General features: G+C 30.8%; 6 protein-coding genes across 17 annotated transcripts; 5 read left to right on the plus strand and 1 right to left on the minus strand.

Annotated features, from left to right (window-relative positions):
• Positions 1-37: 37 nt before the first annotated feature.
• On the plus strand, positions 38-4,644 carry LOC122634188 (P protein). Of its 9 annotated transcripts, none has more exons than XM_043822876.1 (16): positions 38-720; positions 790-1,129; positions 1,207-1,342; positions 1,404-1,476; positions 1,582-1,769; positions 1,874-2,137; positions 2,231-2,302; positions 2,379-2,510; positions 2,588-2,597; positions 2,694-2,842; positions 2,921-3,055; positions 3,124-3,318; positions 3,398-3,631; positions 3,712-3,970; positions 4,056-4,149; positions 4,342-4,644. In XM_043822876.1, the coding sequence occupies exons 1-16, from the start codon at positions 630-632 to the stop codon at positions 4,430-4,432; spliced, it is 2,463 nt and encodes an 820-aa protein (XP_043678811.1). In that variant the 5' UTR covers positions 38-629; the 3' UTR covers positions 4,433-4,644. The 9 variants fall into 9 exon arrangements, with proteins under 9 accessions (XP_043678811.1, XP_043678812.1, XP_043678810.1 ...); XM_043822877.1 differs by having other exon boundaries at positions 790-943; positions 1,058-1,129; positions 2,588-2,842; XM_043822875.1 differs by having other exon boundaries at positions 2,588-2,842.
• Positions 4,645-4,886: 242 nt separating this feature from the next.
• LOC122634197 (cyclin-dependent kinases regulatory subunit 1-like) lies at positions 4,887-5,655 on the plus strand. 2 transcript variants are annotated; one of them, XM_043822902.1, is made up of 3 exons: positions 4,887-5,219; positions 5,306-5,433; positions 5,525-5,655. In XM_043822902.1, the coding sequence occupies exons 1-3, from the start codon at positions 5,152-5,154 to the stop codon at positions 5,581-5,583; spliced, it is 255 nt and encodes an 84-aa protein (XP_043678837.1). In that variant the 5' UTR covers positions 4,887-5,151; the 3' UTR covers positions 5,584-5,655. The 2 variants fall into 2 exon arrangements, with proteins under 2 accessions (XP_043678837.1, XP_043678838.1); XM_043822903.1 differs by having other exon boundaries at positions 5,306-5,404.
• Positions 5,656-5,838: 183 nt separating this feature from the next.
• Positions 5,839-6,918, minus strand: LOC122634196 (cytochrome c oxidase subunit 5B, mitochondrial-like). Its single transcript, XM_043822901.1, has 3 exons — positions 6,757-6,918; positions 6,526-6,599; positions 5,839-6,356 (listed from the first exon to the last, which is right to left on the minus strand). Exons 1-3 carry the CDS (start codon positions 6,830-6,832, stop codon positions 6,150-6,152), a joined length of 357 nt encoding a protein of 118 aa, XP_043678836.1. The 5' UTR covers positions 6,833-6,918; the 3' UTR covers positions 5,839-6,149.
• A 344-nt stretch (positions 6,919-7,262) lies between these two features.
• LOC122634193 (phosphoribosyl pyrophosphate synthase-associated protein 2) lies at positions 7,263-9,883 on the plus strand. Of its 2 annotated transcripts, XM_043822896.1 has the most exons (6): positions 7,263-7,388; positions 7,546-7,756; positions 7,986-8,394; positions 8,521-8,793; positions 8,872-9,018; positions 9,112-9,883. In XM_043822896.1, the coding sequence occupies exons 2-6, from the start codon at positions 7,680-7,682 to the stop codon at positions 9,268-9,270; spliced, it is 1,065 nt and encodes a 354-aa protein (XP_043678831.1). In that variant the 5' UTR covers positions 7,263-7,388; positions 7,546-7,679; the 3' UTR covers positions 9,271-9,883. The 2 variants fall into 2 exon arrangements, with proteins under 2 accessions (XP_043678831.1, XP_043678830.1); XM_043822895.1 differs by having other exon boundaries at positions 7,310-7,756.
• A 116-nt stretch (positions 9,884-9,999) lies between these two features.
• Positions 10,000-13,245, plus strand: LOC122634187 (dynein axonemal assembly factor 5). Its single transcript, XM_043822874.1, has 6 exons — positions 10,000-10,857; positions 10,941-11,180; positions 11,252-11,447; positions 11,527-11,833; positions 11,905-12,895; positions 12,968-13,245. Exons 1-6 carry the CDS (start codon positions 10,146-10,148, stop codon positions 13,105-13,107), a joined length of 2,586 nt encoding a protein of 861 aa, XP_043678809.1. The 5' UTR covers positions 10,000-10,145; the 3' UTR covers positions 13,108-13,245.
• Positions 13,246-13,424: 179 nt separating this feature from the next.
• On the plus strand, positions 13,425-16,615 carry LOC122634194 (rho GDP-dissociation inhibitor 2). Of its 2 annotated transcripts, XM_043822897.1 has the most exons (5): positions 13,425-13,583; positions 14,137-14,322; positions 14,412-14,636; positions 14,734-14,742; positions 14,840-16,615. In XM_043822897.1, the coding sequence occupies exons 2-5, from the start codon at positions 14,139-14,141 to the stop codon at positions 15,037-15,039; spliced, it is 618 nt and encodes a 205-aa protein (XP_043678832.1). In that variant the 5' UTR covers positions 13,425-13,583; positions 14,137-14,138; the 3' UTR covers positions 15,040-16,615. The 2 variants fall into 2 exon arrangements, with proteins under 2 accessions (XP_043678832.1, XP_043678833.1); XM_043822898.1 differs by lacking the exon at positions 14,734-14,742.
• The last annotated feature ends 388 nt before the right edge of the window (positions 16,616-17,003 follow it).

Below are 17,003 nucleotides of genomic sequence, written 5' to 3' on the forward strand. Positions count from 1 at the left end.
AGATAAGGAACTAATTGATGTTTGAACATCTTTGTCAATTCTCCATATACTAGTTAAATATAACAAGTTTGTGTCGCAATTTATTACTCGTCGCTTACCGTAACCGCGCGCACATACGTATACATGATACGCTCGAAGTGTATATAAAAGTAGAAAAAAATTCTATACATGTATGACGTCGAATATTTTCAAACTTGGATCTTCGATCGATCGTCGATCGATCGTCGATCGATCGTCGAAACTTTTGTAATGGTTTTTGCTCCATGTATTCTTTCTATTCTCCATGTATTCTTTGTCCGCTTGTGTATAGTTTTCCATCCTATCTTATCATGTATTACATTTGTAATTTTGATTGACAACAATAGTATTGATTCTTACCTGTTTTTATACATGCCTCGATAATAATTCAATAGAAATAATAACGTATTAGCGACTGTAAACACATTTCCCGTTGAGAGTAGCGACATTTAAGTACGACCTAGGAAGGACCTTTAACGATAATATTAAAGAGTATGAAACCAGTTCTTATTCCCCGTCTTCGAGTACGAGAAAGTTGTTCCACTCGAGTGGCTCAAGCGTACGAATCGTCGATATAGTTGTAGACGAAATAAATTTTCTAACTGGGAACAATGTCGCAGAATGATACGAGCGAAGATGAGACTGGTTTACGGACTCCGATGTTCCTGAGGAAAGGATCTAGATGTAGTCGCGGTACACCAGGTATTATAATGGAACAAAAATATCATTGGAAAGCGATAATGGTATAATCGTTCTTCCTATTTTATTCAGGCACACCATCTTCTATTTCAAGCTCTGTTATATTCGGTCCAATTCCCGACGAAGTTCTACGCGTTTGGAGTCAATTACCCGAAGCGATTCGTTTAGATCCTAGCTTAGCGATTTTTCAAAAAGAGTACGATAGGATTCATCAAACCGACAGAAGGTTTATATCTAACTTGACGAATTTAAATATATCAAATCGATCGTGTGTGTGTGTGTGTATATATATATATACATATTTTTTTTTGTTTTATCACTCATTCACCACGTTTGTTAGATGCTCCGATACAAAGAGAGATTGTTTAGTAGTAAATATGTCTCTTGGTACACAATCGGCGCCACCCATAAGGTGTTTATATTTATTTTATAATTGTAATTTAGTTTATTATTGGCACGGAAATCGCTTAAAAATCTTTTCTCGATCAGAACGCAACAAAATATTTGCGAAGAGGATGGAACGCACGATATTACGCAGGACCAAGACCAAACGCATGAAAAACAAAAGCCATTTTATCGTTATAGCAAATTAATAGCTCTCTCTTGTTGTTGGCTAATATTTACTGTAAGCATTTCAAGCAAATATTTATTATTTTTACTTGCGACATATATATGAAACGTTATAGGTGATATTAATGGTCAAGAACGAGAAAGTGGAAAAAATGCATCAGATTTCCATTCCCAGCAACGAAATTCGACGTATCCTTTTTCATGAAAATAAACTTGTATTCCATCTCTATATCGATTCTTTTTTTGTAGATAAATTATAATGCTGTGGCTTTCTTTAAACTTATTTACAATCAGATTATAAATTGCAAGGTTTGGTCGAAAGTAAACGGATCAGCATTAGAGTAGAAGGTTCGTTGCTGCCTCCAATTAAAGAAGATCTTAACTTAAATTTATCAAATCATCATTTAACGATATGGTTGAGCTTATCGATCAACGAGTATAATGATTCAACTGGTCTACATGAATGTAATGTTCGTTCAGAGGTAATTCGTCTGTGAATATTATTTTAATAAAAAAACATTTAAATAAACAACTGATATAAAGTATAAATATTCCCGAAGATATAACGTATTAAAATAATTTTCAGAATATAAGCGATTATTGGATTTTACCTGTACTTCCAGAAAATTTAATGGATTTGTTTCCTGATCAAAAGCATCAAAAAGTCTTTGAATTAGATAATGTTGATAAAGAATTGGTAGAGAATGCAATATCTATAAATTTACGTACAAATTTAGAACATAGTTTCCCACTTTCAATTGCCTATGATTTATCTTCGATAAATACGGACGATGGTATACCGTACGCTGCGGTCGTTTTATTTGGTCTATATGTGTTGATAGTATTTGAGGTAAAACCATTGTATACAATTTATACGTCGAATATATTTGCAATAATACAAATATCTAAGAGGACTTATTGCGTCTATTCTATACTATTTTAGATCGTCCACAGAGCTTTGGCTGCGATGCTAGCATCAACTATGTCTGTGGCAATATTAGCTGCATTTAATGAGGTATCTATTACGCTTATCTATTTAACGTCGATCCTTTTTTTTTTCCTACTTTTTATTTTCTTTCTAACATCACTAGAGACCAAATATGACAGAATTAATTTCTTGGATTGATGTAGATACATTACTACTATTATTTTCCATGATGGTTCTTGTTGCTATTGTCGCGGAAACAGGAATATTCGATTGGTTAGCCGTTTATGCTTACAGGGTACGATAATAACATAAACTATATTAAAAAATACGCTTTTTTTTTTATGTTTCCATAATCGATAATATAATCTTTAGATAACTGGAGGTAAATTATGGCCATTGGTGAATACTTTATGTTTCTTTACCACATTTATCTCATCGTTTCTGGATAATGTTACAACAGTGTTATTGATGACTCCAGTTACGATCAGACTCTGTGAAGTAATGGAATTAAATCCAGTACCTATATTAACAGCAATGGTAGTTTATTCCAACATAGGTGGTGCCATTACACCAGTAGGTGACCCACCAAATGTTATCATTGCCTCTAATCGTGATGTTATTGATGCTGTAAGTATCGTTAGTATAACGTATCATAGTGATTGCATTATCATTCGCTTTATTTCATATCGCTTAACTTGTTATTAGGGAGTAGATTTCAGTACGTTTACATTGCATATGAGCATTGGTGTAATACTAGTATTGATCGTAGTATATGCTCAATTGCGTTTCATTTTTCGTGATAAAGCAGTTTTAAGTTTCGATGAACCACAAGATGTACAGGTAGAGATATTTCCTTGTGTTATTGAAAAACTCTTTGATCTCTCTATACATGAAATATATTTTTCTAGGAACTTAGACATGAGATAGCAATCTGGCAAAGAGCTGCGGCAAGCCTATCGAGTTATAGTAAAGATGAAAATTTAGTAAGAGAAACTCTATTAAAGAAAGTACAACGCTTACTTACGCAACTTAAAAAAAAGCTGATGACTGGTAGCGCTGCTTTTGAAAAGTATAAAACTACGCTAGAAGAACTACAGGAAAAAGTATATCGGCGTCATTATACGTGACAAATGCAGATATTAAAATTATCATTTTTTAATTAATAAAATTTGTATATTTTAGTATCCTATAAGAGACAAGTGGTTGTTAGTCAAGTCAGGATTTACACTAGTGTTCGTTATTACGTTATTCTTCCTTCATAGTGTACCCGGTATGAATTTATCATTAGGCTGGACTGCATTATTAGGTGTACTTTTGTTACTAATATTAGCAGATAGTGAAGATTTGGATGGACTAATGGCTAGAGTCGAATGGAGCACTTTGTTATTCTTTGCTTCGTTGTTTATACTTATGGAAGTGAGAATAGAGAAAAAATAGTATTAAGTAGCACTATTATGCAATAGTTTGTATTATAATTAATTTTGATATAACCATAGGCTTTGTCACGTTTGGGTCTTATTGCCTGGATAGGAAAGCAAACTGAAAAAATTATTCTATCTGTTAACGAAGAATCTCGTTTGGCCGTAGCTATACTTTTAATCTTGTGGGTATCAGCATTTGCAAGCGCATTTGTTGATAATGTACCATTGAGCACAATGATGGTAAGAATTGCAATAAACTTAGCTAAAAATCATGAACTTAGATTACCTCTACAACCTTTAATTTGGGCATTAGCTTTTGGTGCTTGCATGGGAGGTAAGCAGATTTCTAATTATATATTTTCTTACTCATCATGTTACTGGTATTTATTTGGTTGAATGGACGGTTGTGGTATTTACAGGAAATGGAACTTTGATTGGAGCTACTGCAAATGTTGTCTGTGCAGGAGTAGCTGAACAGCATGGATATAGATTCACTTTTATGCAATTTTTAAAGTAATCTTCTTTTTTAATAATCGTTTCTTACGATCAGCTATTATTATATAATATTTTTTCTTAATATTATAATACATTATTGTTCGAGATGATTAAAAAAACGTAGCTAATACACCAGCTAATGCACATCTTTTAACTGACGCGAGTAATATCATTATGTGACTTTCGAATGTTTTTTTTTTTTTTTTTCAGAGTTGGCTTTCCTGTGATGATTACAAGCACTATGACAGTAACTATGTACTTAATGATCTCTCATGTTATTTTTGCTTGGAATGGAATGTAGATGTTCTCTTTGTAGAAGTACGAAGAACTATAACTTTAAACTGTAATTGTTCATAATTGTACTACTATACGTACTACTTTAATGTTTTAATGTTTCTGTAACAAACGTTCGTTGCATCAGGATATTCTTAATGCAGAAAATCATATACAAAAAATATATGAATATATTTAATAAAATCAAGAGAAAATAAATATTTTATATATTGATAATAATTATTATTTAAAAAAATATTTAACTTTTGTTAACTCGATTTTTTCAATATCTACCAGCTTTAAGAATTAGTTGAAAATATAAATAAAGACGCTTTTAGCCTTACAACTATCCACAATGTTCACCAACGACGGCTTATCATTGCACAATAAAAACATGTAACTGTATCTAAGCACACGTATAACGTTGATTTATAAATATGTTTTGCGTATAAAAAGACGGCAGTGCATAACAGAAAAAAAAAATCAGTAACGATTATGAAGCCATATATTTTTTAATATTAAAAAATATAAAATATTACATGTATCAAAGATTTTATAGAAACGCGCCATAAGTTCAAATCACTGTTGAATACAAAAAAAAATCTATTGTCAAATCATATAGTAAACAAAACAGAGTACGTTAATGGGAGCTACCTACTGCATTATGTATTCGGATGTTTATTAAATAATAAGTTCAGTGCACTTTTATCATAATTGATATTTTTAGTAAAAAATTTAGCGACTTTTATGACAAACATGCCTGTCGATCAAATTCAGTATTCCGAAAGATACACCGATGATAATTATGAGTACAGGTTAACTTCATTGATCCAATGTATCGTAATACTACGTTTATTTCATTAATTCGTTTAAAATATTTTACAATCCGTTTTACTCGTAGGCATGTAATTCTTCCAATTGATTTAGCGAAGCATGTACCTAAAACACACTTGATGTCAGAAACCGAATGGCGTAATTTAGGCGTTCAGCAAAGTCCTAGGTGGGTTCATTATATGATGCATAGTCCAGGTATGTCATTTAGATGTATAAGTATATTTATTACACATTATATAATTTATTAATAATTTTTAAGAATTATAAGGACTATTGTGTTTGACAGAACCACATGTCTTGCTTTTTCGGCGGCCGAGAATTCAGAGAGGAAAACGTGTAATGTAATAAACTAATTTTTACGTAAACAAATGTGTTATTAAAATACTTATTTTTAGAGAATATATATATACACACACACACACTACGTCTGTTTATATCGTATAGAGATAAGCAGTTTTTTGTAAATCACCATGCAAATAATCATAAACATGATTTTTTTTTAATAAATTGATGGTTTTTTGTATTTTGTAGTTACGACGGTTTGATAATTATCTAGATTTTTTTCTTATAAATACATTTAAATTATAATGCATTGAGGGGTACTTTCCATAATTTTTATTAAATTTTCGTTAACATCTTCACTTTCAATGGCGTATGTATATTCTGCATTTTCTATGATTGTAGGTAAAATACACGTATACAGTCAATACGTGTATCCATATATGATATATGATATATGAGTACAATGTGCATGCTACTCATATCGTACAATGTCGTTAACAAAAGTTTACATCGCGCAAACAAAAAAGATTAAATATGGATAGGCAATAAATAATTATTATCTTTCCATTTATCTAATATAATATTAATTCTATATTTTAAACAGTTCACTAATTTGTTCTCACGCGTTATTAAAGAGGAGCTTTTTCAACAAGCTTAAACCAATATCCGCATTCACAACGTCGTGGAGTTCCTTCGTGTAACCACATCCAGTTTATGTGCGATTGATCTTCTTCGCAAATACATCCAACCATACGACTGTTAAATGCACTTGGTACCAGATTCGGACAATCTTTCGTACCAGGTCCCCGTTTTGTAACTTTCAAGTTAAAAGGATCCTGGAAATACGATAAATGATCCACTAAATGTATTTTAAAAAATATCAAAATAATAATTAATACAATTTTAATAGTGAATAATCCGAAACAACATTCGTACAAATAATTGAGATAATAACGTAATATTAGTTAATACAACAAGGAGCTGATATAAATGGTAAAAACTTACATCATCACCAGCAGCTTTAGCAAGTAATTCTCGTTTTTCCATTCCTGTTGCATGGTCCAACGAATCAGCACACTCTGTAATAATAAATTGTACTATATCTGCATTCTCGTCGAACAAGACGGTCAAGCTCGTACTTTAGGAATGCTGAATATATTACGTAATTTGAAGATATCTAAGTGGACAGAATATAATCACTTTTTAATTGAAAAATAGACTCAAATGGATTACCACCTTTTAAATATCTTGTACTGTAAGAAATCGAACGTCGACATGAAAGTAGAACTGCACGCCCATAAGAACATGCCATTTTGTATCTCCGCCAAATCGTACCGTATACTCTTTCGTTCTATCCCTTTCGCCGAAAATGAACGACTTCGGACAAATGCGTAATAAAAAAGATCGGCCGCTCCATATGTCATACGGTGACCTACGGTGGCGCTTTGACGTAGGAGAATTGCACTATACACGATCGATTGTAAGCTAAACTCTGCAAGCTCGTATGTGAAAAAAGGCGCCAATTTGAAATTTGAAATTGAACATTCGTTTAAAACCACCGCATAGAGACGTTGCGTTAAAAACGCGGGAAAAATAATGGCGTTTCTTTATCCATGGAAAAGTTCGTTAAATTTCAAAAGAACATAAATTTCTATTTCGCATAATTTTGAATTTGGATGTAAGTGATAGAAAAAACAGTTCCTTTCCTATCAGTTGGATGTTCTATCGCATATTATTTACAGAGCTTTACCCTTCTGTCACATGAAACACCGATGCACCAACTATACCTCTTCTACGTAACTTGCGCCAGTGAGCGACGGTGAGCGGCTCTTCGGACGATTGGTAAAAAGGCAGCTTAGAACAATTAAGTGTATTTATACGCTTTAATTCTTATTTAATATAATAATCGAACTATGATAATTACATAAATCATATTCCGATAGCGAATATCGAATAACGAGCAACATCATATTCGATTGAAATTTGCGCGTAGTTCTAAACCGATTTAAGATAATATTATTATAGATGTTTAATCAATTTCCGATCCTTCAAAGCTGCATGATAATCTTCTACGGTCGGACGTATTTGAATTTATATAAAAAGATATTTTAATACTTTCACGTGAATCCTAAGAAAAAGGAGAATTATTTTCTTTTGAAATGGACAAACCAGTTTCTTCGGATATCGTTCTAATAGCGGGTAATTCACATCCAGAATTGGCTAATCTAATCGCTAAGTAAGTTCTACTTAAATCTTAATTATATTTCCGTCTTTTTACGTAAGAGATAATTGTATTCTCTCTGTGGTTAATTAGATAGTTTTAGCATATTGGTTAATGAACATTCTATGACTGTTAAGTACATTCAAAAAATTAATAATGATCATGTTGAGTTCTTCTATTTACAATTTGATGAATAAAAATTGTTGCATTAAAGTTTACATTAAAGAACTTTCTATATTTAAAGTCGCCTTGGCGTAAAGCATGGTGGATGTTCCGTATACCATAAATCAAACCGTGAAACTATGGTTGAAATAAGTGATTCTGTACGAGGTAAAGATCTATATATAATTCAAACTGGTACAAAAGATGTTAATAATAATATAATGGAGCTCCTCATCATGGCATATGCCTGTAAAACGTCATCAGCAAAAAATATTGTTGGCGTAATTCCATATTTACCTTATTCTAAACAATGCAAGATGCGTAAGCGTGGTTGCATAGTTTCCAAACTCCTAGCAAAGATGTTATGCAAAAGTGGTTTAACACATATTATTACTATGGACTTACATCAAAAAGAAATCCAAGGATTTTTCGATGTTCCTGTAGATAATTTAAGAGCCAGTCCATTTTTATTACAATATATTCAAGAGTCTGTAAGTATAGCTTTTATTAATTCAAGTATTTCTTATATAGCTTAATTCTTCCTTTTTATATTGGTTCGATAACTATTAGACATCCGTTATTCTATATTCTATATTCTATATTCCTGTTATTATTAGATACCTGATTATCACAATTCTGTAATCGTTGCAAGAAATCCAGGAAGTGCAAAAAAGGCAACTAGTTATGCAGAAAGATTGCGTTTAGGAATAGCAGTTATACATGGAGAACAAAGAGAAGCCGAATCAGATATGAACGATGGACGTTACTCTCCACCAGCACTAGCCTCAAGAACAATGGAGGTTGGTGTAGGTGTACCTATGCATCCTGCCAAAGAAAAGCCTCCAATCAATGTTGTAGGAGATGTGGGAGGACGCATTGCCATTATGGTGGTAAGAAGATATTAAAAAATTAATACTTGTATGTAGTTAATTTTTTATATAATTAAATGTATATCATAATTTTATTAGGATGATATGATAGATGATGTACAGTCCTATGTAGCAGCGGCTGAAGTACTTAAGGAAAGAGGTGCATATAAAATTTATGTATTAGCCACTCACGGCTTACTTAGTTCGGATGCTCCAAGACTTATCGAAGAGTCACCAATTGACGAGGTAATGAGTTCCTATATATTTAATTTTAGCGAAGTTGAATCATATACTGATATAACAAAATTTTTACATTTTGGATTTTTATATTTTTCTCAGGTTGTTGTGACCAACACTGTACCTCATGATGTACAAAAAATGCAGTGTCCAAAAATCAAAACTGTTGATATAAGCATTTTACTAGCTGAAGCTATTCGACGTATTCACAACAAAGAATCAATGTCTTATTTGTTTAAAAATGTTACATTAGAAGATTGAAAATATGTTGATATTTGTATTATTTACAGTAAATCTAAATTTAGCAAACATAAAATCCAATTTCAATTAAGTGGCTGAATTCTTCGTATTATTCAGTATTGAAATAACATAAAACATATCTATGTCTTAATTGTGCATACTATTTTTATAACTCACAGATTATTTCTTAAAAGGATAAAATATTTTAATTACCAACAGATGTAAGTTTATTTCTTATACTTGATATTTCTAAAATTTGATAAAAGCTTAGTAATTATAAACGATAAAAGATATGCTATATAACATAATTTACATTTTTGAACTTACATCGCTTAACTTAAGCAAATTTCTAATTCACTTGTTATCCATAATCGAAATAACTATATAATTTTACCCATGAAATCATAACTTTTTATTTGAGCATATTATAATTTACAGTAAAAACATTTGATATGAACATAGTAAAAATTATGGTAATAAAAATAACATAACAATTATTGACTTATGTAAAAGACAACAGTATTTTTATGTTTGTCATACCATGTTTATTTTAATGATGTTATTAATTTTACATTCTTAAAAATTATTATGTATTCTAGATCCAAAAATGAATAAATGTCTATTATTGAATTAAGATTTTGCGTTTAACATATAATAGCGATCTAAAGAATCGAATTAATTTTACACAACAGACGATAAAATACATATGTATGTGTCGAGAAATCAGAAGTTCAATATGTATGTCTGTAACCATGGCAATAACTGCTCTATATGAGATTGTATTTGTGTTCCTCATTTGATATTTTTTCAATCATAGTTTAAAGGTGAATTTTAACAAGAGTACCGAATTAAAAACTAATAAGGATATTAAAAATAAAAGGATAGCATTGAAAGAAATGTCATTGGAAACTGAAGCTGGTATAAATAGAATTTGCTTGTCATTACAAGCTGAGAATAAGGAAAGGAGAAAGCATGCTTTAAATGAGATTATAAAAACAATATTTTTGGAAGGACAAGAAATACTGGATACTGATGATTTATCACAAATATGGGAGAATTTAAATAGACCATTGATAAGATTGTTAAATGACCAAGCAGAAGTTTGTCGAGATCGTGCTGTAGAAATATTAAATAAGTTTTTGAATTTGTTGCCTCCACATGACAAGCATATTATCTACGTGATTCCGGTGTTGTCAAGACGTTTAAGTCCAGAAGAATATATAGAACCGTCAGAAGAAGTAAGGCTAAAATGTATTGCTCTCTTAAAAGTCATTATTTTAAAATATAAAGACCATATATCTGTATACATGGATGAAATAATAGGAATTCTTGCAAGAACTGTTAGGGATAATTATCCTAATGCTAAAAGAGAAAGTTGCGAGTGTATATCAGAATTAGGAAAAACTGTACCTAGGCATTTTTATACCTATTCTGAAACTCTTATAAAGCCAATTTTAAGTAATTTTAGTCATCAACATTATAGAGTCAGAGTAGCTTCTGTTAAAACAATAGGTGATGTGATTCAATATGGTAATAGCAAATCTATGGAAGAAGTTGCAACACCTTTAGCTGAAAGACTGTTCGATCAAAGTGGAGTTGTTAGAGCAGGTAAGATCCTAATCCATTATACATATACTATTTATAATAATTTGTTTCAATAATAATACATTGTAATTAATGACTGCGTAAAGCTGTTGTCGAAGTAGCAGGACATTGGCTTGTTGAATTAAGAGATAGATACAGCTGGTGGCACAAAATTCTTCCACTTATTTTAACGGGTCTTCATGACGAAATAGAAACAATACGCATTACAGCAGCAAAAATGTGGGATGAAGCAGGTCAATTATATATGAAAGAAAATCAAAATGATGAAAAGTTTAAAGACAAAATGGATTTTCTTACAGAGGAACCAAAACATTATCCACCTAATAGTATGTTTTTATTTTGCATAGGAGATACGATAGTGTAACTTAATATTAATTGAAATATTTTCTTTTTATAGTTACCAGACCAAACTTAGGGTGTCGTACTATTGCTCAAGAAAATTTATGTAAACTTATAAATGGAATAACACGTGAACTTTCTGATTGGATGGCTGATATAAGAGTTCGTTCTGCACAATTACTTTGTGTTTTAATACTTAACATAGAACAATATGTAACTCAGCATATAGAAAAATTGTTACCGGCGATATATAGGTATATTTAATATATATGATTTAACATAAAACATAATATTTTTTTCATTCGACTATAATATTATTGTGTTTTCTAACAGTGCTTGCAATGATGAAGATAAAAGAGTTGTGGATAATATAGAAATTGCAGCAGAATATTTAGGATACTTTGTACCTCCACAGATCTATTGCCATTTAGCATTGCCAACATTGGAAAGTTCACCTACGGCAGGTCATCTAAGAGCATTTTCTGCTATCATAAGATGTACTGAAAAAAGTATTCTTCTACCTCATATAGAAAAAATCAGCAATTTTTTACAACAGTCACATATTTGTCGCAGCAAGAAAAGTATCTATCAGCAACAACTTTTATCTTGCTGTAATTCCATTATAACAGTATGCAACGAGGTCTGACTTTTTTCAGAAACTTGTCATTCATTTCTATATAATTGATACATCATAGAAGACTAATGTTGCAGGAATGTGTCCTTATTTCTCAGAATTTATTTACTGTCATATTTACTAGTTTGGCTATGAGTACGGAGAAGTTTATTCACGAAGAAGCAGATCGATTATTCGGTGTGCTTGCAAGTATAGAATCGTTAAAAGATACAGAAGATGTATTTCTCCATCATATGAAAGTAATGCTAATGTCGATTTGTGATAACTGTGATTCATGGACAGCTCACAGTCCAGAACATCAAATATTTCGAACATGTTTAATACGTGCTTCGACCGCTGCTGCTCATTGTACGAACATTGTACTACCAATACTACAGGATATTATGAGCAGAAATACAGACATGGAGTTGAGATTGTTATATTTAATATTACTATCTGAATATTTGTTATGCAACAAGCAGTCACTCCAATGCATTGTTGATTTTCATAAATTTGTAAATCAAATTTTAGAAATATGCATTATCCCTAATCTTATTTGGTCAGCAGGTAGAATATCTGAAGCTTTACGTACAGCTTCCATTTCATGTTTATGTGCTCTTCTACAAAATGACACTCTTTCCGCGCATCTTAAGGATTCTGTTACAATTGCAAAGGAAGAAATTAACAACGAAACGAACGAATGTAATATCACAATATTTTCTACCGTAGAAAACTATTTATCTGTTTTCGAAAAAGTTATTCCTATTTTGATTACGCTTGTTGATGATAATGCAAGAAAAACTAGACTTTATTCTTTGCGTGCTATTTGTCTTATGATGTCAATTGGACACAAGTTGTCCTGCATAACAGAAGATCATATTCATAGAGTATATGCAGTTGTATTGAAAAGATTAGATGACGGTTGCGATGATATAAGGTGGGCAGCTCTAGAGGCCCTTGTAGAAATATGGGCTACTATTCCTAAAGATTACAATTTAATGTCTTGTAAGAGTTATATTGATGTCCTGTATACAACAGTGTTGATACACTTGGATGATCCAGAGTCAAAGTTTCAAGATTTTGTATTAGGTAAATATTATACTATATAAAAACTTCTAATGTATATCCCTTCTTAAATAATTTATATTATATCTCTTTCAGATGTATTGATGCAGTTGGCAAAAATTTACCCTGAATTGTTGATTGAAAAGTTAAAAAATTGTCAAACAAATTTTAGAAATCAAACTGGTATACAAATACTTTTAAACCATTGTCATGAAACGTTAAAAAATAGTTACTAAATATATATTGAAAGTATAATACTGCTTAAATTTTATCAAGGATTAACGTTTAAAAAATATATGTGATTTATCCGTAATAATAAAATCTGGCACTTCAGGGAAAAAAAGTCATATAGAATATGTGCACACGTATTTTGATTTATAATATATAAGATTTACTTAAAAAGTATTGCTTTTTTTTTTTTTCTTAAATTAGGTTTTATTTACAAGTAAACTTATACAAAGATTTTATTAAATTTTGTCCAACTTAATACTCTTGGAACAGAAATATAACCTCTTTCTAAAAGACAACAGGAAGTACCCGCCCTCTTGTTGCCGCCATGTTGTTCGTATCTTCCGCTTGCCAAAGCCCAAAGCTCGCGAGAAGAGGGGCAGAACAAATAAGATTAATATTCGTGGCTAATACGAAATAGCCTTTTTTTTTGGAAACAAATCAATTATAGTGCTTTTCATTTGTTAAAAAATCAAACTATTCGGTAAGTGTATAATTGTTCGAATTTAGAAGTTCGAATATATTTTTCTCCAGGAAAACTATATTGCCATAGAGTATACGCTTATCAATCGAGCAAAACAGTTGATCTGCATTTTTTCTTTATCATTATTTTCATTTTCTATTTCTATATTTCTTTTATATATTTCAGAATGTTTGTTATTTTATGATGCAGTTGTTCGGCTTTTATCATTTTAATCATTATTATTGGTACGATCATCATCAAGATATGAAAAGTCGAATGATATACATATTTTCTTTCTTAGTTCTTTAAGATCGAATTTAAGCATTCTAAAAATATTCGGTGATTCCATGATATATATTACGTCTATGTATGTGTATTTTTTGAGTATATATGCATGTACACATACATTTACATGTAACGCATATAGATTACTTAAATTCAAGGATCTTTTTATAGTATCCCTTCTTTTAATGAGTAGTCATTTATATACATTTAGCGAAGACACTATTAGCATGAAGCTTCACAAAAATTAAGAATTTTATATTCTGATAAATATATTCTATTATAATGTTAGCAATGTCCGATGCTACTACCGATCATGTGGACGCTGTAGAGGATGAATTGGAAGTTGAGTCAAATTATAAACCTCCTCCTGAAAAAACGATTGAACAAATTTTAGAAGCAGATAAGGAAGATGAAAGTTTGAGAAAATATAAAGAAACGCTGTTAGGAGAAGCAAAAGCTGGTGGGGTAATTGTGGGTATGTAGTTATACGTATATATATATATATGTACCTTAAGAAAAATATATCTTAGAGATACATAATATAGTTATAATATATTTTTATAGATCCCAACGATCCTAGAAAAGTAATAGTTAAGAAATTAGCACTTTGCGTAGCAGACCGTCCTGATATGGAATTGGATTTGTCTGGTGACTTATCGCAATTAAAGAAACAAACTTTTGTTATCAAAGAAGGAGTTAGTTACAGAATTAGAATCGATTTTATTGTACAACGTGAAATTGTACATGGATTAAAGTATGTGCAAAAAACTTATCGCCTAGGTGTACCAGGTATGTTCTTTATTACTTTGTCAAATTATTAAAAAATATTTATTACTTATACATAATGATACTAGTGTTATTCATTTGTATATGCTTTCACTGATAGGAGTCACAGGTAAAAAAAGTTGGAAGGCCGTTTACGTTTATATGAATTTATTATATTTTGTTATGTTATATATCTTTTCATTTTTCCTTTTTTTCTTTTATTATAGTGGATAAAATGACACACATGGTTGGATCATATCCTCCAAAAACTGAAATACAATCCTATACCACTCCTGCCGAAGATGCACCTGCAGGAGTTATGGCACGAGGTTCGTACAGTGTTAGTTCTTTATTCACTGACGATGATAAACACGAACATCTGAAATGGGAATGGTCTTTCGAAATTAAGAAAGATTGGAAGGAATAAATCTACCTTGTCATTCCATTAAAGAACAAAAGAAAAAACACGAGAGAACGATTTTTAACTTTACAATCATTCGCAATTATAAATATAAGAATAATGGATACCACCGTAGATATATACTTTGATGAGTTTCGAATGATCTTGAGTTGTGGTCAGTGGTACCATAAGAATTAATTATACATACTAAGTAATAAGAAAAGAGAGTGACATATATTGGTATTTATTTAGCATTCACTTCCCATTGTAATCAGCTATTCACAAATGTTTGACTCACAAAGTAGATGTCATTGTGTTTGTGATGAATGGTCAGTAGAAAAATATACCGCATTGTAAATTAAAATTATTCTACAAGTGTCAAACACAAAAGTATTTAAAAATGGAAAGTATTATATAATTTGTGAATGAATAATTTAAATAATATACAACAATGGTCTGGTGATATTTATCTATTGAAAATAAAGGAGAGATAAAAACAACATTGTAAGGATTTTGGATAGCGCGATTTTTAGGGTGTTTATGTGTACACATACTTAATATTTGGATTTAACAGTTGGATATAACATTACATAAATGGGATTTATACTTTTACTATTCGAAAAGCTTTCCCAAATTTTTATTTATGAGGTATCTGTAGTTAAAATTACACGTGAAATGAAAAGAAAAGAAAAAAAAAAAAGAAAAGAAAAATAAAATCGGGCATAAGTCGATATATATAAATTCGATATTAGTGAACTTTGTTTATCGAAGAAATTATATAGCTCTGTGTCTGAGTGATCATTTGAAAGAATACAGATATAATTATCTGATTGTAGTATGTGTATATTTATAAAAATTATACATCATGAGTGCATCATAGTTAAATATGATAAAACGTACTGGAACGTATCGGAATTATAAACCTTCTGTTTGTGAGCTTCCATGGAAAATTATAATCTTTATTATAAGCCTGCTAAATTGGAATTGCTTTTGGGTGGTTCATTTATATGTTGTTTATTTATACAAAAGAATATTAGAATGTTGACATCACAAGGGAAAGCGCACATTACAGACATTAATAATTGTAAAAATGATTATATCCAATGGATCATTCAGTACAGACTGTGCAGCATTTTAAATAACGTCATTGTATATGCTAAGATTATCCGTAACCTATGTAACATAATTATCAACAATGTAGAATAGACCTTTTATACCTCAAAACAAAATCATAGTAGCCAATGCTGCAATAGATAAAAAGTTATGGACGTTCAAAATCTAAAAGGCGTTTCCAGAGATATGTGATCGAAAAGAAACCCCTGTTATAACGAATATCTTGTTAAATATTATTTCAATAATATATTTTCCATGTAAAAATGCCATCGTACGATCTATTTGCACATTATTACTTTCTGCCGTACTAAAATAATTTTCTAACGTATTGTGTTACGATATGTCGCAAGATTTGAAAATTATGAGTGCAGAGTCGAGTAGCTTATTGTCTCTCATGTGTATTATGTGTATTTATTTGTATTACGCGGTGCAGTATATATTGTAATCGTTAATATAGTTGCTGTATATTAAATATACATTTTATACCTTTTTCTTCCAGACATCTTTTCAAACTAGCTTGACCCAACAGCTATCCTTAGACTCAAACCAAAATAATACTTTTGTAACTTTTTCCGCTAACAATGCTCATTTATCCAATAGATGCTAAAAATATTGTAAATGCGTACACCACTTGTATTATTTATTTTCTTTTACTTTTTGTTTTGTAAGACGTTAGCTATCGAAATTTGTCGCCATGAGAATATTTGCCGAAGGATCATCGATCAAGAATACAAAATTTCTTGAAGTCTTTGATAAATATTGGATGGCACCGACTATGTAGACGGCTTGGTCACGGTCACGATCACGGTCACGGTCATGGTCTACTCCGCTTGAATCTCCTATAGTCACCTATTCTTAGACGAGTCAGTAAGCTGTTA

The sequence above is a fragment of the Vespula pensylvanica genome, chromosome 14 (assembly GCF_014466175.1).
Source record: "Vespula pensylvanica isolate Volc-1 chromosome 14, ASM1446617v1, whole genome shotgun sequence".
NCBI lineage: Eukaryota > Metazoa > Arthropoda > Insecta > Hymenoptera > Vespidae > Vespula > Vespula pensylvanica.

What these genes read in the sequence shown, in the direction of transcription:
- LOC122634187 (XM_043822874.1), top strand. Translation starts at nt 10,146, where the DNA reads ATGTCATTGGAAACTGAAGCTGGTATAAATAGAATTTGCTTGTCATTA. An exon ending in AAGTGGAGTTGTTAGAGCAG is followed by an intron (nt 10,858 to 10,940) that starts GTAAGATCCTAA and finishes GACTGCGTAAAG; the next exon opens with CTGTTGTCGAAGTAGCAGGA. An exon ending in AAAACATTATCCACCTAATA is followed by an intron (nt 11,181 to 11,251) that starts GTATGTTTTTAT and finishes TTCTTTTTATAG; the next exon opens with TTACCAGACCAAACTTAGGG.
- LOC122634193 (XM_043822896.1), top strand. Translation starts at nt 7,680, where the DNA reads ATGGACAAACCAGTTTCTTCGGATATCGTTCTAATAGCGGGTAATTCA. An exon ending in TTGGCTAATCTAATCGCTAA is followed by an intron (nt 7,757 to 7,985) that starts GTAAGTTCTACT and finishes CTATATTTAAAG; the next exon opens with TCGCCTTGGCGTAAAGCATG. An exon ending in AAGAGTCACCAATTGACGAG is followed by an intron (nt 9,019 to 9,111) that starts GTAATGAGTTCC and finishes TATTTTTCTCAG; the next exon opens with GTTGTTGTGACCAACACTGT.
- LOC122634194 (XM_043822897.1), top strand. Translation starts at nt 14,139, where the DNA reads ATGTCCGATGCTACTACCGATCATGTGGACGCTGTAGAGGATGAATTG. An exon ending in AGCTGGTGGGGTAATTGTGG is followed by an intron (nt 14,323 to 14,411) that starts GTATGTAGTTAT and finishes ATATTTTTATAG; the next exon opens with ATCCCAACGATCCTAGAAAA.
- LOC122634188 (XM_043822875.1), top strand. Translation starts at nt 630, where the DNA reads ATGTCGCAGAATGATACGAGCGAAGATGAGACTGGTTTACGGACTCCG. An exon ending in ATGTGTTGATAGTATTTGAG is followed by an intron (nt 2,138 to 2,230) that starts GTAAAACCATTG and finishes ATACTATTTTAG; the next exon opens with ATCGTCCACAGAGCTTTGGC. An exon ending in TAGAAGAACTACAGGAAAAA is followed by an intron (nt 3,319 to 3,397) that starts GTATATCGGCGT and finishes TGTATATTTTAG; the next exon opens with TATCCTATAAGAGACAAGTG.
- LOC122634197 (XM_043822902.1), top strand. Translation starts at nt 5,152, where the DNA reads ATGACAAACATGCCTGTCGATCAAATTCAGTATTCCGAAAGATACACC. An exon ending in GATGATAATTATGAGTACAG is followed by an intron (nt 5,220 to 5,305) that starts GTTAACTTCATT and finishes TTTTACTCGTAG; the next exon opens with GCATGTAATTCTTCCAATTG. An exon ending in TTATATGATGCATAGTCCAG is followed by an intron (nt 5,434 to 5,524) that starts GTATGTCATTTA and finishes TGTGTTTGACAG; the next exon opens with AACCACATGTCTTGCTTTTT.
- LOC122634196 (XM_043822901.1), bottom strand. Translation starts at nt 6,832, where the DNA reads ATGGCATGTTCTTATGGGCGTGCAGTTCTACTTTCATGTCGACGTTCG. An exon ending in CAGTACAAGATATTTAAAAG is followed by an intron (nt 6,600 to 6,756) that starts GTGGTAATCCAT and finishes TTATTATTACAG; the next exon opens with AGTGTGCTGATTCGTTGGAC. An exon ending in CTAAAGCTGCTGGTGATGAT is followed by an intron (nt 6,357 to 6,525) that starts GTAAGTTTTTAC and finishes TCGTATTTCCAG; the next exon opens with GATCCTTTTAACTTGAAAGT.